The sequence below is a fragment of the Mustela erminea genome, chromosome 13 (genome assembly GCF_009829155.1).
Source record: "Mustela erminea isolate mMusErm1 chromosome 13, mMusErm1.Pri, whole genome shotgun sequence".
Lineage (NCBI taxonomy): Eukaryota > Metazoa > Chordata > Mammalia > Carnivora > Mustelidae > Mustela > Mustela erminea.
This window is the reverse complement of record NC_045626.1, coordinates 77,687,901-77,706,272: the sequence shown is the minus strand read 5'-3', so window position 1 is coordinate 77,706,272 and position 18,372 is coordinate 77,687,901. Positions and strand designations below refer to the sequence as shown.

The 18,372-nt window shown below is 50.8% G+C and overlaps 1 protein-coding gene across 1 annotated transcript; it reads left to right on the top strand.

Moving 5' to 3' along the window:
• The first annotated feature begins 5,003 nt into the window (after positions 1-5,003).
• Positions 5,004-18,021, top strand: HSPB8 (heat shock protein family B (small) member 8). Its single transcript, XM_032310274.1, has 3 exons — positions 5,004-5,887; positions 11,822-11,885; positions 17,046-18,021. Exons 1-3 carry the CDS (start codon positions 5,524-5,526, stop codon positions 17,203-17,205), a joined length of 588 nt encoding a protein of 195 aa, XP_032166165.1. The 5' UTR covers positions 5,004-5,523; the 3' UTR covers positions 17,206-18,021.
• The last annotated feature ends 351 nt before the right edge of the window (positions 18,022-18,372 follow it).

The window sequence follows — 18,372 nt, the reverse complement described above, 5'->3', positions numbered from 1 at the left end:
GGGGTTTAGAAGCCACAAGCTGGTGGTCTTGGACGAGCTCCTTCCTGTTGAACCTGTTTCTTCGCCTGTGAGATGGAGATGATGAGAGCGAAACCTCTGGGAGGGGGGCTGTTGTGAGGAATAAAGACAGAGCATGCTTGGAAACCATTTCACTCGGTCCCTCCTAAGAACCCTGGAAATTTTCGTTAACAGTCTGGTGCTGTTACTGTGCACAGGGTCGGTCCCATGTAGGCAAGGCAATTCGGACCCAGGGCTGCTAACACGACATCATCTGCTCGACCTAGATCTACTGAGCTCCCATAAGGCACCAGGCACCCCTTCTAGGCACAGGGGACGCTGCTGTGAGCGAGGCTCCCAAGGATGCTGCCCTCTGGGAAATTCCAATAGCGTCACCCGTTGGGGGACTCTGAGAAAGATAAGAAAAAAGGAAATGAGCATATGCACCCCCCATTTGCTGGAAGGTGTGTTGGGCTCTAGGGGGAACTCTGAGACGGGTCTTCCTGGACCTGGATCTGCTCTCATGCCTGGAACGAGAGCTCCAGACCCCTAGAATTGTAGAGAACACGGTAAGCAAAAACGCTATGCCTTTGAGGGAGCCACAGATACCCCTCCTTCAGTCCCTGTAAGACCACGCCCCACACAGGGTTAGGGCTGGGCCTGCAGGTTAAGGGCCGCGGGTTGGGGGTGGTGAGGCTGGGCAGAGCCAGGGGCTGGAAATACCTAGGGGAAGAGGGAACGTGGGGTCTTGCTGCTGTGGAAGGAAAGGACACAAAAGTGGGCAGTGAAACAACGATGTCTTTGTCGCCACCTGGGTGACCTCAGGTTGCTGCTGCTCTCTCCTGGGCCCCCGTTTCCCGACTGCAGGGTGAGGTCATCCTCCCCCTGGGCTGCCTGTTCCAGGATGACCTCTGGTCCTTCCCAGGTGAAAGCTCTAGGGGCACCTGGGTAGCTCAGTGGTGTCAGCCTCTGCCTTTGGCTCGGGTCATGATCTCAGCGTCCTGGGATCGAGCCCCGCATCGCATCGGGCTCTCTGCTCGGCAGGGAGCCTGCTTCCCCCTTTCTCTCTGCCTGCCTCTCTGCCTACTTATGATCTCTGTCTGTTAAATAAATAAATAAAATCTTAAAAAAAAAAAAAAAAGCTCTAAGAGGAAAGCAGCTAAGTGAACATCTGTTGTTCTGGAACCTGGGGTCTACTATTGCCCCCCACCCCTGCCCCAACACACACACGCATCCCACAGGGTCTTTCCTTCCCAGAGAGAGCCAGCCTGGAGGCCCCATTCCCTCCCTGGCTCCTCCTGGGCCTGTCCCCATGTTTTCATCTGGCTAATGACAGCCAGATGCAGGGTTTACTGACTCCTCTCCAGGTGGCTGTGCCAGCAGGATGAGTAGCTGCCCAAAATGGAAGGTTGGCCTGACCCAGAAACGTGATGAGAACGTGGGGGCGGAGGGGATGGGTACCGCATACAGCAGGCATGTGGGAGGATCACTAGATGAGACCGGGGCCCCGAGTTCCCCCAAGTGTGGCCCTTGGCAGATGGCTTCACCTCTCCGAACCATAAGGGTCCAGTGAGGTCAAGAATAAAGTGCTGGGCTCATGGCCGGGTACACAGTCAGTGCTCAGTAGATGTGAGCCATGACTGTGATGGTAAGAGGTAGTGCAGCAGAAGGGTCAAGAGCCAGACTGCCTAAGTTCGAATCGCAGCTCTGCCACTTAACTGGGTGTGTAGACACCAGTGAGTCCTATAATCTCACTGAGCCTCGGTTTTCTCAGCAGTAAAACGGGGATAATAAAGCCCCTTCCGGGCACATGCACCCGAATGTTTATAGCAGCAATGTCCACAATAGCCAAACTATGGAAAGAATCTAGGTGTCCATCAACAGATGAATGGATAAAGAAGATGTGAGAGATATAGACAATGGAATACTATGCAGCTCTCAAAAGAAACGAAATCTTGCCATTTACAATGACGTGGATGGAACTAGAAGGTATTATGCTGAGCGAAATAAGTCAATTAGAGAAAGACAATTATCATATGATCTCTCTGATATGAGGAATTTGAGAGGCGGGGGCGGGGGGTTTGGGGGTTAGGGAGGGAAAAAATGAAACAAGGTAGGATCGGGAGGGAGACAAACCATAAGAAACTCTTTTTTTTTTTTTTTAAGATTTTATTTATTTATTTGACAGAGAGAGATCACAAGTAGATGGAGAGGCAGGCAGAGAGAGAGATAGAGGGAAGCAGGCTCCCTGCTGAGTAGAGAGCCCGATGCGGGACTCGATCCCAGGACTCTGAGATCATGACCTGAGCTGAAGGCAGTGGCTTAACCCACTGAGCCACCCAGGTGCCCCATAAGAAACTCTTAATCTCAGGAAATAAACTGAGGGCTGCTGGGGGGAGAGGTGGGAGGGACAGGGTGGCTGGGTGATGGACATTGGGGAGGGTATGTGCTATGGTGAGTGCTGTGAAGTGTGTAAGCCTGATGATTCACAGACCTGTACCCCAGGGGCAAATAATACATTGTTTGTTAATTTTTTTTAAAGCCCCTTCTATGTAGGGTTGTAGGAGGGATTCCATGAGTTAATATCCATAAATTCAAAGGCTTAGAACAGAAGCCAGCACATGGAAAGTGCTGGGAAAATGCTAATGATGGCTATTTCTGCTTTCTAGCTGTACACCCTCCCTCCTCTCCTGCTGGCTTCGGGGCTGCAGGCATCCTTGAAATGAGAAGGTGGATGCAGGCTCTGTGGGGTTGTGGCAAAGAGGCCTAGTGAGGAAGGAGCAGCACACACCCGTCAGCGGACTCGCCCATAAATAAACACAGCCCCATCCGTGCATAAACACACTCGCCCGCTCCACCCACTCAAATCCACACACAAACACACTGGGGACAGAGCCACCCACTGAGAGACCTCACCCCGGCCCCAGCCCAGGTCCCAGGCGGGACTTTCTTCTCTAGGTCACACAATGAATCTCCCCATTCTGGCTCCAAACCTGCCCGCCCCGCCCCAGCCGTAATGACAGGGAGAGCCGAGGCTCCTGTGCCCAGCCATGACGTCAGCCTGAAGCTTCGAGAGCCACATGATCTCACCAGAGTCAAACGGGGACCCAGTCACTTCCTCGGGATGGGGGAGTGGGGGGCACCTCGGTCTCCCACTCTCGGCCAGCTGGGCAGGGAGAGTGGGGGTCTCCACCTGTCTTGTCTGCTCCGCACCGACCCAGGTGCCCCCCACCCCGGCCCTGCCACCCAGAGCCACGCCCCACGCCTCTGCTTTCTCACCTGCAAAATGGGGGTGGTGAGAACACCCCCGTTGTTGTTGTGGGGCTTTAACATGAGGAGGGCAGCCCTGGCCTTCCCAGGGAGACAGGTACACAGGAGTGAGCTCTACATGGTGACGGCTGTTGCTCCCCATACTATTATTTTTAGCAAACGGCCTCATGCCGGCACTGCTTAACCTCAAACTGATTTCTCAACCAGTGACTCACTGAATTCCTGAACACCCCCACCCCACCCCACCCCACCCTGCGAGGAAGGCAGGGCTGAGACCCTGCAGCCCAGAGAGAGAGAACAGTGTGCCCACAGCGCCCACCTCTTGTTGGGGCCAGATCAAAGATGGGAACCCAAGCTCAGGGAGCCCAAGCTTATTGTCGAAGGACAATGTGTAAGTTCATTCTCCAAGCTGCGGGAGAGGAACAGAGAAATCCAGCAAGCAGGTCCTCTCTGGGCTTCTGGTTCAGACCAGCCCCGGGCACCTTCCGATAATTAGCATTATTAACAGTCATAATAGGACTACCACTGGTTATCCCTTCCAACGGCAGTTTCCTCACAGGACTGTTGTTGTGGCTGAAGCCAGGTTAATAACTGGAAAGCGCTTCAAACAGGGCCTCGCACACAGCAAGCCTTACGTAATTGAGAACTCAAAATCGAATATATCAAAGAAAGAGTCAGTCTGCTGAATGTTTAGCAGTCCTCAGGGACACACCCATGAGGTGACTACTATTAAGTCCATTTTTTTTTCATTTATGTACAATTTTTGTGTGTGTGTGTTCTAATAAAACTTAATTTTTTGGTATTGGGATTATGTGGGTTTTTCTGTTAGCCACTGTAGAGTATATAATCAGTGTGTGTGTGTTCTAATAAAACTTAATTTTTTGGTATTGGGATTATGTGGGTTTTTCTGTTAGCCACTGTAGAGTATATAATCAGTCCTTGATGCAGTGTTCAGTGATTCATTAGCTAAGTATAACACCCAGTGCTCATCACAGCAGGTGCCCTCAATGCCCATCACCCTGTCACTCCCTCCCCCACCTCCTCCCTCTGGTCCCCCCAGATTATTTCCCAGGGTCCACAGTGTCTCATGGTTCATCTCTCTCTCTGATTCCTTCCTCTTCAGATTTCCATCTTCTGGGCTATTGCCTATGTTCCCCCAATGAGTGAAACCATCTGATAATTGTCTTTCTGGGCTTGACTTACTTCACTTAACATAATCCCCGCCAGGTCCATCCATGTCAATGCAAATGGTGCACATTCCGAGTTTCTGATGGCTGAGTAACACTCCTTTGGGTATATGTACCAACCTGCGGAAGGAGCCAAGATGCCCTTCAACAGATGGATGGATATTATGTCCATTTTACAGGTGGGAAAACTGACGGGCTCACAGATGCCCAGGGCACACTGCTCTCATAGGATGCTGAAGGCAAGCTCCCCGGTCAGGCTGTAAGTAGGAATTGCAGCCCAAGGCCACCTGCCTTCAAATCCACGGGCTCCCATCTCTCTCCTCTCCTTCTGCAGGACCCCAAGGGGGGCGAAACGCAGCAGGCTCTGGAGAAGGTATTCCTGGGGTGACCTGAGCCCTGGCAGGCAGAGGGTTATTAATAGCCTAGCCAGCCTTTGCAAGGAGCGTGGGGAGGCAGCTTGGGGGAGGGCGCAGGCAAGAGGGGGGCGGAGCAGAGCCCAGCGGGGGAGGAGAGTGTCCAGACAGGCTGGCTGGACTAGGACGACAAGGCCACTCCCCGCCCCCCTGGGAGCCCAGCTGTTCCCTCAGCGGATTCTCAGGGACTGGTTCATCACCTCCGAATACTCCTGTGACAGGAGGCACTGGCAAAACCCGCCCCCAGCCCCAAGCGGCAATAAATAGAAGGCTCTGAGCCCAGGAGAAGCAAGGAGAAGTTTCTAGGCCTGCGTCCCTGGGTTTATTAAGCTCCTGACGCTCCTCCAGCGGCTCTGGCTGAGAGCCTGGACAGCCTGGGCGGACGGGGACTGGCTGATCTCCGGTGAGGCAGTGCGGAGAGCGCGGCCCTCTGGAATTCTGCTGGGCCGGCTGGACGTCGCCTCTGAAGTGCCTTTGGGGGCTGGGACCCCAGCCGGGTAAACCCCCTCTGTCCTTGGCAGTGGATGGTTCAGCATTTTCTGAAGCTGAAGAATAAGCTCGGAGGGCCAGCCGCCCCCCCACATCACCTTGCTGTGTGACCTTGGGCAGGTGGCTCCCTCTCTCTGAGCCTCTGTTTCCCCTCCAGCTCAGCAGTCATGGCTGATGGTCAGATGCCCTTCTGCCACTACCCAAGCCGCCTGCGCCGGGACCCCTTCCGGGACTCGTCCCTCTCCTCCCGCCTGCTGGATGATGACTTTGGCATGGACCCCTTCCCCGACGACCTGACGGCCTCATGGCGCAACTGGGCCCTGCCTCGATTCTCCCCTGGGTGGCCTGGGACCCTGAGGTCAGGCATGGTGCCTCGGGGGCCGACGGCTGCAGCCAGGTTTGGGGTACCTGCGGAGGGCAGGAGTCCCCCTCCCTTCCCGGGGGAGCCCTGGAAAGTGTGCGTCAACGTGCACAGCTTTAAGCCAGAGGAACTGATGGTGAAGACCAAGGACGGCTACGTGGAGGTGTCTGGTGAGTGAGGGGCAGAAGTGAGAGAGAACCCAGGAGAGGGGTGTAGGCCTCAGGCCCGGCAACAGCCAAGAGAACGTCTGTTCCCTTAGAGGGTGAGCTGTGACAGCAGCGTGTGACACAGGTGACTTCAGGGCTCAGGAATGCAGCCCAGTGAGCCCACAGAAGTTATCTTTATGGAAAAGCACTCCTGTCCAGGCTTCCAGGAGACACCTCAACCCAACACAGCTGTGGGGCGGGGGGGGGGGGGGGGCTTTGGGGGCTGTACCAGTCAGAGTAGAGGCAGGGAAACGGAAACCACAGCACGTGTGTTGACAGAAAAAAAAATTCATATAAAGAATAAGTTAAACAGAGAAGAAATATAAAGACAAGAGCTAGGACTCCCGACACCCCAGGGGCACAGCACAGTGTAGAAGGGTATGCCATGACTGAGCTAATACTCAGCACAGGTTTCAAGAGGAATACCTTCCCTTGTCCCAGAACAGGAAACTGAGGCATGGTAGTCACAGTAACGATACTAACTGGCAACCCTGGTTAGCATTTACTGTCTACCTGGCACCATACTACACACTTTACCTGTAGCAGCTCAGTTAAAACAACAGGGGGGGGGGTTGTTTGTGTCCTCTTTTTAACAGATGAGGAAACTGAGGCACAGAAAGCTTAAAGTAACTTGCCCATGGCCACATGGATTTAAACCAGGCTGTCCTGGGAACTAGGAGGCCAAAAATGATTTGATGGTTTATTGAGCATCTACTGGCTACCAAGAACTGGGCTAAGACTCTTACATTCCTTCTACCAGATAACCCCTCACTCACTCCAGCCCTGAGAAGCAGGGCCTGTCTACACCCATTTTGCAGCTGAGAAGGTTGAGGCCCAAGCAGGACTTGTCCAAGGTCACGCCATGAGTCAGCAGCCAGGAGGAAGAGTCTGGGCCTGCCCAGGACTCCAGGCCCAGGGCTTGAGCCACCTCCCAGCCTGGGAGACAGGAAGAGGAGACAGGAGGCCCAGTCCCCATTAAGCCTGGCAGCGGAGGAGCGGCTTCCTCTCTCTTCCCTCGCAATTAACGCTCCATTAAAAAGAGTGTGTTCCTGGCAGGCTCCCAGCCAGAAAATCAATAAAAGCCATTGCAAAGCCAGGCTGGGCAGAGACAAGCCCGGCAGGGCAGGGCCGTGCGTGGGGGTAGTTTCAAAGCCTCGCAGGGTGGAATTATAAACATCAGAGGTCAGGGCCGGGTGTGATGGGCCACGAGACACGCTGGGGCCACGTGTGGATGGAGGGGTTCGGCCGGGCCTTTCCAAGTTGGCTGCAGTTCTGAACCGGGCTCTGCCACGGCCCAGCAGGATGGGCAAACTGTTTATCTTCTCTGGGCTTTGTTTCCTTATCTGGAAATGGGGGTTCCAGTGGCTACACAGCAGGAAGATGGCTGTATTATATGAGCCGATGTGTGTCCAGTGTAGACCTGCTGCCTGGGACACGAGGGATCAGTATTCTCATGGCTGTGACACGGCTGTTATTAAAATGCTGGGCACAGCGCAAGGCCCTGGGAGACCATAAGTGGTAGGTGCTCCCTGAGACCTGGGTTCAAATCCCGACCTGGCCAGATGGATAAGGACAAGAAACGTCTTCCCACTAAGCTTCCTTATCTGAAGAATGGGGAGCGTAATATCAGCCCTGCAAGTCCTTAGGGAACATAAAAAATACACAGTGTATGATGATAAATGCAGAAAGTCTGTGAGATGGGGCGAGTAAGTGTTTTCCATCTGGCACTCTGTGAATAAGGGGATTACCACCACACCTCCCCCATCTTTGCTTTAATTAGGATTCCGGAATCTTCCACCCCAAGTTAGAGGGTTTCCCATGCCCTGTGGCCCCTCTAGGAGGCCTCTGGGAGGTATTTCCTTCATACTCCTTTCTAGGTGCTTCTTTTTGACTGGGCTGTGGCAGCTCCAGGCTGAGATCCTGGCTAAGCACTTTACTAATCCAGCTCTGCATGAGGCTTTGAGCGAGTCATGGAGCCTCAGTTTCCATATTTGTGAAATAGGGTTGTTGGGTGCTTCCGTAAGGCAGGCAAAGCCTTTTAACTTTATAAAAATGCCTCCCAGGTGTGCACTTAGCAACCTCAGCTTGAGGGAATCCAAATCCCTTGAGGGCACGTACAGAGACTCTCAGAAAATGGATTTAAGAAATCAGATTGATACCGGGGCTCCATTTAAAATCAGATCCAGTCTTTAATCCTACATCACATAACGACAGACCTATTCTTCCTCAAGCACCTGGCTCTCAATACCTACGTATGTTGGCTCCCTGGTTCCTCACATGGACTCCCAAGGCAACATGGGTAGGTAGGTTTGTGATACCCACTTGGTAAGTGAGGAAGTTGAGTCTCAGGGATAATAACTCACCTGAGATCTGCACACCCCCCGCCATCCTCTATGGCAATTCAAAGAGCCAAGCCTGCTTAGACAGTTCTGAGTCAGGATGGCCAGATTTTCTTCTGATTATATGACCTTGGGCAAACCCACCATATCTTGGATCTCCGTTTTACTTAGGAGGAGTTGATCTAAATCAGTATTTGTCAAAGGGTGCATTTTAAGATATCAGTAGGTATCTAAGAATGCAGGATAGGAGGTCCAGAATTTTAGAAACAAGCCAGAGGAAACAAAATTATAAACAGGTCATTGCAGGACTTATCAGAGCTTTGAATTTGCTAGGGTAGTTTGTGGATCTCTGGAGGCAGCCCAGTCTTATCTGACCACATCTGAGTGTCTAGTTCCAGGGAAGTATTTGGAAAATGCTAGACTAGATGCTTTCCATGATGCCTTATCCACCCCTACTACCCTGCAGCCTCCAGCCAAGAAGTGTTCTCTTCATGGGCCACTGGGCCAGGTCCTGGCCAAGAAGGAACTGGAAAACCCAGAGGCCTTATGCCCACCCCCCTTCTCCTTAATCCCAGGGCCTCTGAATCCCCTGGAAACAGCACCTTCTTTCTTTAGCTAAGCCAATGGCTTTCCCCAGAGTGCTGATGCCTGCTTCTTGGCACCTACATTTCTCTGAGGCATGCTGGAAAAATAGTAGCTGTGAGGGGCCTCTGGCTTGCGATGGCCTCTGGATGAGTTCTTTTTTTAAAAAAGAATCATAATTAACTTTTTTCTGTTTACAAAAATAAAATATTTCCATGGTAGAAAATGGAGATAGGAAAGCAAAAGAAGAAATTAAAAATCACTCATAATCCTTAAGCTGCCCCAATAAATAGATATTCAAATTATATGCAAATTAAGCTTCAAGATGAGCCTCGGGTAGACAACATCCATTTTCAACCAGGCTCCTCTTTATGGAAATCTTGGAGTTGCGCCTGCTCAGAGATCCTCCCCTCCCTAACCCCAGTACCCTATTTTCAGGGCATGGACAGGCAAGCTTAGCCTTTCAGGAGCAGTCCTTTTTCCAGACATCAAAATAAGCCACAAACCTTCGCCTTCACACATTTTTATAATTTACAAAGCAGTTCTGTGACTCATTCTCATTTGCTCAGCAACCCAATAATTAGGAAGGTGTTGTCACCCCCATTTTAGAGAAGAATAAACTGAGGCTCAGAGAGGAATGGGGATGTGCTAGGTCCAAAACCTACATCACTTTGCTCCAACACTTCCAAGCTGTGTGACCCTAGACATATCACTTAACCTCTCTGAACTTCCATCCCCCGCCTACAAATCCCAGTTTTCTAAGGTTATCATGAAAATGAAAGAAGTAGCTATAGCCAAGGGCTGGGGGGTGGGGGGTAGCTGACATCATAGAAGCACTATATAGAAGTCTGCTACTGCTATTCTTTTGATCTTCGTTATTGTTTCTTATTCTCAGGACACCAAGTGTGCAAAAGGGCTGAGTCAGAGGCACTGGCCGGTCCCCAGGGGAAGCAGGCCTCTGGAGGCCCAGGCTCTGGGGAGGGTGTCAGGGAACAGGCAGTGCTCCCCTGGCCACAGGCCTGGGTTAGGGCTGGACAGTTGGTACTCATGGACTTGGCAGTTCCAAATCGACTCTCCCAGCAACAGCACCTTCAGAGCAAAGCGAGCTCTGGGTAACCAGACACTCGGGTTTAAAAACAAATTCCTCTCCGTGTACCCCTTTCTGCCCAGCCCGTGAGTGAACAAACGGAAGCAGCCTTTCCTAAGAGCCGTTTAGCTATACACATGGAGCCTCAGAAATTCCAGAACTTAGACTTTATCCTAAAGAAGTCATCAGGCTGGATGCGAAGATCCAGCTGTAACGAAGTTCGGTGCAGTGAGGTTCTCTACAAGGTCAGAGACCCACCTCGGTGCCCGAAAGTCAGGAAGTGGCTAAATGAACTTAAATTTCCCTACAGTGGAACACTGTGCAACAATTAAAAAGTCATGTTGTGGGAGGGTATTTGGAACAGCATGGAAAAATCATTATCACGTGTTAGCAAGAGATAGCAGTTTTGAGCGTAACATAAAATATGATCCCATTTGTGAAAATACGTGATATACATCTCTGCTATATAATATTTATGCATGCCTAAGTAACACAGAAAGATAAGTCTGGAACTTATACCAAAAAATGTGGTTTCCTGGCGGGGGGGGGGCGATCATGTACTTCTTTATTTTCTACATTTTTCTAGGGTATGTTTGTATTGCCTTACAATCAGAACAAAGTCATTAATAAAGAAATTGTGAATAATAAAAAGTGCAATTAATAAGGTAATCACCTATAAATTGTCAGTTTTTTAAAAACCTGGGCTGGAAAAAAAAAATTCCTACAAGGTTATTTACATTCTGGATTCCAAAGCTTCTCAGAAGGGTGTCCCTGTGGGCATGAGGGTTCTTGGCTGGGGAAAGTGGCCTCACAGATGAGGAACAAATAAAGATAGGAGCTGGAAAGCTCCACTGGGCACTGATCTGGTTTGTTTAAAGAGAAATTAGAGAGGCGCCTGGTTGGCCCAGTTGGTTAAGCATCTGCCTTGGGCTCAGGTCATGATCTTGGGGTCCAAGGTTTGAGCTGAACATTGGGTTCCCTGCTCAACGGGGAGTCTGCTTCTCCCTCTACCCATGACCTCAGCTTGTGCTTACTCTGTCTCAAATAAATAAACAAAATCTTAAAAGAGAGAGAGAGAGAGAGAGGAATTCGAGGTTCTCCCCATTTAATAAAGGAAAAAGAGTGAGAAGCAGCCAAGAGGCTCAGAAGTTGCTATATAAATTGCAAGGCGATAGCCAGTTTGGGCTCACACCTTCCTGTAATCTTATCTTTTTTCTTCCTGAAGAAAGAAGAGTTGCCCTCCCCTGCTACCCTGTAGAAGGCCGGGCCGGTAGAATTTCGTATCTGTGGTGTCTAGTGTTCTATTTTTTAAGGAGACCCCCCTCCTTTGGAGACTCAGGGTATTTTTGTTTTGTTTGTTTGTTTTAGCAGATTGAAGCATTATTTCCAGGCAATTCATCTGTTCTAGGTACAGGTGATGTGGCTCAGCTAATCACAAGCTGGGCCAGGAAGAGGGGCGTGAGACCCCAGCACTAAGTGCAGAGTCAGTGAGAGCTGGTTCAGAGCCCAGGCGAGCCATGCACCTGCTAGGTGACTGTGACCCATCACTGGGCTTCATCACTTATGCCCCCATAACCAAAGGGGAAGGAAACCTACCTTCAAAGCTAGGAAAGGCTCTGAGCTTTGTAAAGCCCACTGGGCAGCAAGCCAGCCATCAACACATGTACCCTGCTTCTTTTCTACCAGCCTTCCTGGGAGGCTAGCCTTCTGGTTTGACTGGCTGGCCGTCTAGGGGGAAGGGATGAGACTGCTCAGACAACTGGTGTCTCCAGACTGAGCCCTGAGCCAAAGGGTGGAGCAGGGGCTGGGGCAGGAGTCGAATCCAAGCCCGAGGCCTGACCGAGTCCCAGGGACATAGATGCTTACCCGCGGCATTCCTCTCTATTCTAGGCAAACATGAAGAGAAGCAGCAAGAAGGTGGCATCGTTTCCAAGAACTTCACAAAGAAAATCCAGTAAGTTCCTTGGTGGTGTGGGTTCTGGGGTAGGGGTAGAGGAGCGGGTCATGTCCGGGACCCAAGATCTGGAGCGACTCCCTCTTAGGCATCTCTCTTTCAAGACAAGCCCCAGATCAGGGAATTCAAGCCTCACCCTTAAAGTGGAGAAGGTGTCACAGCAAACCTGCCATGGGGTCCCAGAAAGGGGGGTGCGTAAATGAGGTCATCACACCTGCTCAATGCCCTGTGAGGCGGGCATCAACGAGGCCACTTTGCAGATGGAGAGTCTGAGAGGCCAAATGACACATCTGTGATGCCATGAAAACTGGGGCACTCGCTGAGCCACGTGGCAGGCCTGGGAAGGATCTCCACCAACGTCAAGAGAGACCCTCCCCTGGTGCCCAGTACCCAGCAGAATCTTGCGAAGGTTGATTGCTCTAAGTGTCCTACCACGGGAGAGCAGGCTGCCTTCCCTAGAGCACCTGAGGGAATGAAGCTGGAAGGTGTCCCGACGACACTGTGGTCTCCTCCCGGGAGGGCTTTGGAGGCTGAGGACGCATGGAGGGCTTTGGAGGCTGAGGACGCATGAAGGGCACGTTTTGCGGAGGGGTGTGGGGAGAGCTGAGCCTGGGGAATCAGGCCAGCAGCAGGAAGGCCAGCAGGCTGGGCCAGTGAATCAAGTCCAGCCAGCTGGAGGGAGGGAGCCTAGGGCAAGGGGCTGACGGGGGACTCCTCTTCCCAGACACACCCCTCCCCAGCAGCTCTCTACTACGTAGGTATCCACTTCTGGCCCCAGAGTCTTGTCCCCGTCAATGCATTTAATCTTTGCAGCGGGCAGAAGAGACAAGACCCTCCTTGTATGACGGGGAAACTAAGTTCCCAGAGAGGAAGTGACCTGCCCAGAGTCCTTACAGTTCGAATTTAGAACAGCCCCAAACAGATCCCTGAACCCTGGCACAGGGCTCATGCCTAGAGCACGGGATGCCGTTCGGCACCTGTAAAAGGGACCGGGTGGCTGTTGATTCCAGAGTCACCAACGGAAACAGAAATGAAATCATGGCAGGGCCACTGGTGCACAGTAGGTTCCCATAAGTGGTGTTTGTTTTAATACTATGCGTGGCGGTGTTGAGTCTTTACTCCATGCCTATCCCTGGTCGAAATGTCCCGGGTCTGGAAGAGATTCTGCAGTCCTGTCTCTCCCTCCATGTGCCCAGAGCCTCTGGAGTTTTTAGAAGCCCATGGACGCTTCCTGATAAGGCAAACGGGCTGCTTTCCTTCCCACTCGCTGACTCGCCTCCATCCCCAAGACCCACTCCGCTCCCTGGTGCCGCAGCCAGATGAAACGCTGCTGGGCGGGAGAGAGGAAAAGAAAGGGTCGGGAGTGCAGGGGAAGCTGCTGTTTCTTGGAAGAGACTCAGATAAGGCGTCAGGATGGAGTCCCAGGCGGGACAATGCTGTGGAAGGGACTGAACTGGAAAGAAGTCAGGGGGTTAATCATCTTTATAAAATGTGGATTTCTCCATCTCCGAGGGCTCCGGGAAAGCAGCTTGTGGGGGTGACTTGACCAGACAGAATTGCCTAAAGCGGCTCAAGGCACAGCTGGGGTGCAGCTGCTGAGCAGAGCTACTTGTTAAAATATTAAACTAGCCATTGTCCTGAGCCCCCTAAGCGCCCTTCCTAACCACCCTGCCCAGCCTAACTCTGCCCCCAGGGAGGCTCTCCACACCTCCCCCACGTTCCAGCAACAAGGGGTCCCCAACACCCCCCTCCATCACTATGGCACGTATCCATCCATTCTGGTGGGTCATTGTCCCACTGGGCCAACTGCTAAGTCTTTTGAAACTCCTCTGGATGTAGGGAGGCCTGGTTCCATGATAAAGAAAGTGGGTAACTTGGAACAGATCCGTGAACTGCCCTGAGCTTCTGTCCCCACATTCCCTCGTGGACAGAGCTGTGCTGGGGAATGAGAGGAGTCGTGTGAAGCACTTCGCATGGGATTCAGACTCAGTGTTCAGTCCGTGGGGGCTAATATTACTAAAAAAACTCGGCCAGGCTGGAGTCACATGAGAGCAGCCGGGACATCCTGGGATCCCCCTGGCTCTGCCCAGACTCTAGACACCAAGGATGGCCCAGGCCCACTCTCAGGAGGCTCCATTACCTCTCCTAGGAAAAGCTCCGGTCATCAGAGGACAGGGAGGCTCCTTCAGCCACACTGAGCCCCTTGGAGATTTCCTCCCAGGCAGGATGCTACAGCTGTTTGCCTTTGCCAAGGCTAGAAAGTTCTTCCCAACACATCCATCCCCATGTGAAAGGCGCCATGTTGACTGATGAGGCAGAGCAGGAGCGGTCTTGGAATTTGCCAATCAGGTTAGGGGCAGGACAAGACTATAGCTTGGGTGGGAGGACAGGAAGCAGGGGACTCAGAGAATCATCCATGGAAGATGCTCAGAGTCAAAGCAAACTTTAGGTCCCCGCTCCACACCTTCCCAGATATCCGTTCTGCCATTTACTGACATCTGCAGGCTGTCAAGACCCATGTGAAGAGGGGATTGGTTTTAGTATTATTTCAGCCCTAAAAGAATCCTATGAAGTAGTATTATTAAGACCATCTTCTGCATGAGAAAACTGAAGCTCAGAGGGGTTCTGAAATCCCACAAAGGTCACACAGCTAGGAACGAGCCAGATCTGGGATTTTGAACACTGGTCTCCCCACCTTCAAAGCCCATGGCCTTCCTACCTGATTAGGAGAGACCAGACTGCAGTCATTCACGGACCATTTTCAACTACTTTTTGCCTTATGTGCTTAGGTTCCCATATTATTATTCGCTTAAGATTTCTTTTCTTTTGGATCAGGTCACTTTTGCAAAAGTTAAATTCCTACTAAAATCTTCACTGAAGAGGGCAATCAAAATAACTGCAATGAAAGAAAAATGCGGTTGAATAGGTAGCACTGTCTGCTTAACGGTCCAAGCCTTAAATCAGCGCTCTCTCTCTCTCCGTTAAAAACAGAAAACAGCAATGGATAGAGGCTAAGGATGTTAACACTTAGCTGAGACCTTCCTTTGGATGAAATGGAAGGACAGAAAGAGAATGGAAGAGGAATAATTTTCCCACCATGGGGGTTCAATGTACAGGTTATCTGGCGAGAGACTTTGAAAGAGTCTGTGCCCGCCTCCGGGCCTCAGTTTCCCCAGGTATAACATGAGAGCATTGCCCTGAACAAAAGAGGAGGTTCTTTTGGGTTCTGACCTTTTTGACTTGGTGATACCACAGCTTGGGCTAAAATATACACAGCCATCAAGGTGCCCACTTAAACAGTCGGTGACTGTAGTAATGACGCAGAGGCTAACACTTATTGAGCACTTACTGTATGCCAGGCACTGATAATTACATCATTATTCCATGTAATTCCTGCACTACCTTAAGAGGTAGAAACCGTTAACCCACTTTTCCTATAAGGAGGTAGGTTCAGAGAGGCCAGCTCACTAGCCTGAGGTCAGACAGTCAGGAAGAAGCAGAATTCGAACTCAGGTCTGCCTGCCTGCAAAGGCCGTGCTCTGCATCACAGCGGCCCTGCCCCATCGCACCAGGTGCGCTCTGGGTTAGCAGGCAAATAGTTAAACAGAGTTGGCCGATCCCCAGAAGTAGGAGGGAGGTCCAGACTTTTGGCCTCCTCTGTGCTTCAGAAGTTTGACTTGGCCTCTGCCCAAGTTCCCTTTTTCTCTTCGCTCCTTCCCAGAGGGCCCCTTGTTAATCTCTGTGGCTCTGATTTAGCAGGAGTCTCCTGGGTCCGATGCCGTTCATGTGGCTACATGTTGCTACTCACAGCAGAGACTCCCCACCCCCTCCAGGAAGGATCCTGCCCTGGCCAGCAGTGGGTCTGCCTGCTGGCCTGGTTCTTTCATCAAAATCTCTGTACTTCTAAAGGCAGGACCATCCTGGACCCGTGGAAAGGTCTACACTGATCAACCCTCCCGGTTTCCCTTTTGGCTCAAAAGTCTGGTGCATTGTGGTCATCTGCTCTGAGTTTGGAGGCTAAGATTCCAATTCCATTCCCATCTGCTGCTTTCCTGCAGTGTGACCTTGGGCAAGTCACTTCACCTCTCTGGCCTCAGTTTTCTTGTCTGGATGTGGGGACAGTAACAGAACTTGCCTGGTGGGATTATCGTTAACAACTAAAGCAGAAGATAACTAGGTGAACGATCTGGCATGTAGAAAGTGCTCAGAGGTCATAGTTTTCATAGTCTTTATAAATAATGGCATCCCAGTGAGACCACGAACATGTTCTCACCATTCCGGTAATTAGTTAAAGACACCATGTCCCAGATTGTCTCTTTCACCCAAAACCATCAAAAAAATCATTAAAAAAAACACAAATAAAAACAAAACAACAACAACAAACCCTTCAAAACTGGAACCAGAGTTGGATTCAGAAATCCCTTTGAGGCTGACTGAGCCTGTCACTTGATGTCCCCAAGTCTCTGCTAAGTGTTCTGTGTAATGGACATATTAATTCCTACCTATGAACCACTCTGGGCTCTTTATAAAGTTCTAGCCAGGTCATTTCCTATAAATATGTTTTGGGAACCAAGCAGTTAGGACCTATTAAGAGAGATACTTCAGCTGTGGCCCAAAACAAGGTTCATTCTAACCATGGGAAAGAATGTTGCCATGTGGCCAGCCTGTTCCGGCAGTAATTCACCAATAAGGCATTCTGCAGTAAAGCACTTTCAGGGGGCACATGGTAAATGGAAACTTGTTACCTGCTGTGAGTTCACACCTTCTGCATTCTATAAGGGATGGTGGGGGTCCAATGTGGGTGGAGACCTCAACCACAGACCAAAGGTCTGGGTCACAGAGATCTTGTAAGTTACTTTTGGAACAACATGTTACCATTTGCAAAGCCTGTTCAGACTCTCACCTTTTCAAATACTACACCCCCTTCAAATACTACACACGTTTTATATTGCTATCTCCATTTGCAGATGAGGGCATAAAATCAGAGCAACTGAACGACCTTGCTAAGACTGCACAGCCAGAGAGGGGCAGGGCCGGGATTCAAACCCAGCATTGTATACCCTCAGAGCCTAAATTCGTATAAAAGCTGTTTTCTTCCAAATGCACGAAAGTTTGCTATGTGAAACATGATACATGAATGATATCTTGTGCTTCTCCTAGGCTTCCCGCAGAGGTGGACCCTGTGACAGTCTTTGCCTCGCTTTCCCCAGAGGGCCTGCTGATCATCGAAGCTCCCCAGGTCCCCCCTTACTCACCATTTGGAGAGAGCAGTTTCAACAACGAGCTTCCCCAAGACAGCCGGGAAGTTACCTGTTCCTGAGACCCCAGTCCTGGCCCGTCTTTTTTCCCCTCGCCATCCCCAGGGCTTCTCTGATTCCAGAGTACATGACTTTAGCTGAATTCATAGATTTAGTGTAACTAAAGTGTTGGGGGTGGGGGTGGCCTGACCACGGACTCCCTGGCTAGGGTAATAGTAGGCATTTCCACAGGAGGGAGCATTTGGCAGGTCATGCTCAGTTGCCTGAGGACAAAATGCTGGGAGATCCTCTTTCTTTATCTTTTTTCTCATGATGAAAATGTTGCACATTCTGTAGTTGCAAAATAGGTAGTAGGGGACATGACATTTCACAGTGTATTTTCCCTTGCAGCGAATGCAAAGGTTGCTTCTCTCTGGGGACCTCCCTGTCACCCAGATTCCTGTTCTGGGTTCTGACTTTCATGCCTGCTTTATGGTTTGGTGGATGGAGTCCATTAGCTCATTCTACTGTTCTTCTGTAGCGCTGGCCTACAAAGGGGGGGAGCTAGGTCTTAACTCCCCCTATGGGATTTATCCAACAGCCACCTGAAAACAGTGCCTTCTCCTCCTCAGCCAAGCATTTATATAGCATGTTCCCAAACCGGCACTCCCCCGGGAACTCTGGAAGCCCACTTATTCTCTGGCTAAATCCACCCCCGCCCCCGCCCTTTCTTGTGCCTCCTATGTCCAATTTGGGATTTTTACAGAGGGGGCTGTCTCCAAACAGCTCCACCAGGAACCAAGCAAAGGCCAGACAGACTGGCAGGCAGGCTAGTGGTGTTATGTATATGAGTGGGACTTGTGTGTCATTGTTATTTGAATTGTGCTGTTGTTTAGGGGCAAATAAGAGTAAATAATAATAATAATAAAAGAGCTGATGTTCTTAGCCTTGTGTGCTTCTTTTGATGGGGAATGCTAAACTCTATACCATTTAGAGATATGAAATGAATTAGGAATGCTTGTAGCTACAAATAATGATATACAACAAATCGTGGTTTAAATGACATTAACAGGGCACCTGGGTGGCTCAGTGGGTTAAACCTCTGCCTTCTGCTCAGGTCATGATCCCAGGGTCCTGGGATCAAGCCCCGAGTTGGACTCTCTGCTCTGTAGGGAGCCTGCTTCCTCCTCTCTCTCTGCCTGCCTCTCTGCCTACTTGTGATCTGTCTGTCAAATAGATAAATAAAATCT

Excerpts from the sequence above, each read along its gene's own strand:
- HSPB8 (XM_032310274.1), top strand. The coding sequence starts at position 5,524 with ATGGCTGATGGTCAGATGCCCTTCTGCCACTACCCAAGCCGCCTGCGC. Across the intron at positions 5,888-11,821 it reads CGGCTACGTGGAGGTGTCTG|GCAAACATGAAGAGAAGCAG; the intron begins GTGAGTGAGGGG and ends TCTCTATTCTAG. Across the intron at positions 11,886-17,045 it reads AACTTCACAAAGAAAATCCA|GCTTCCCGCAGAGGTGGACC; the intron begins GTAAGTTCCTTG and ends TGCTTCTCCTAG.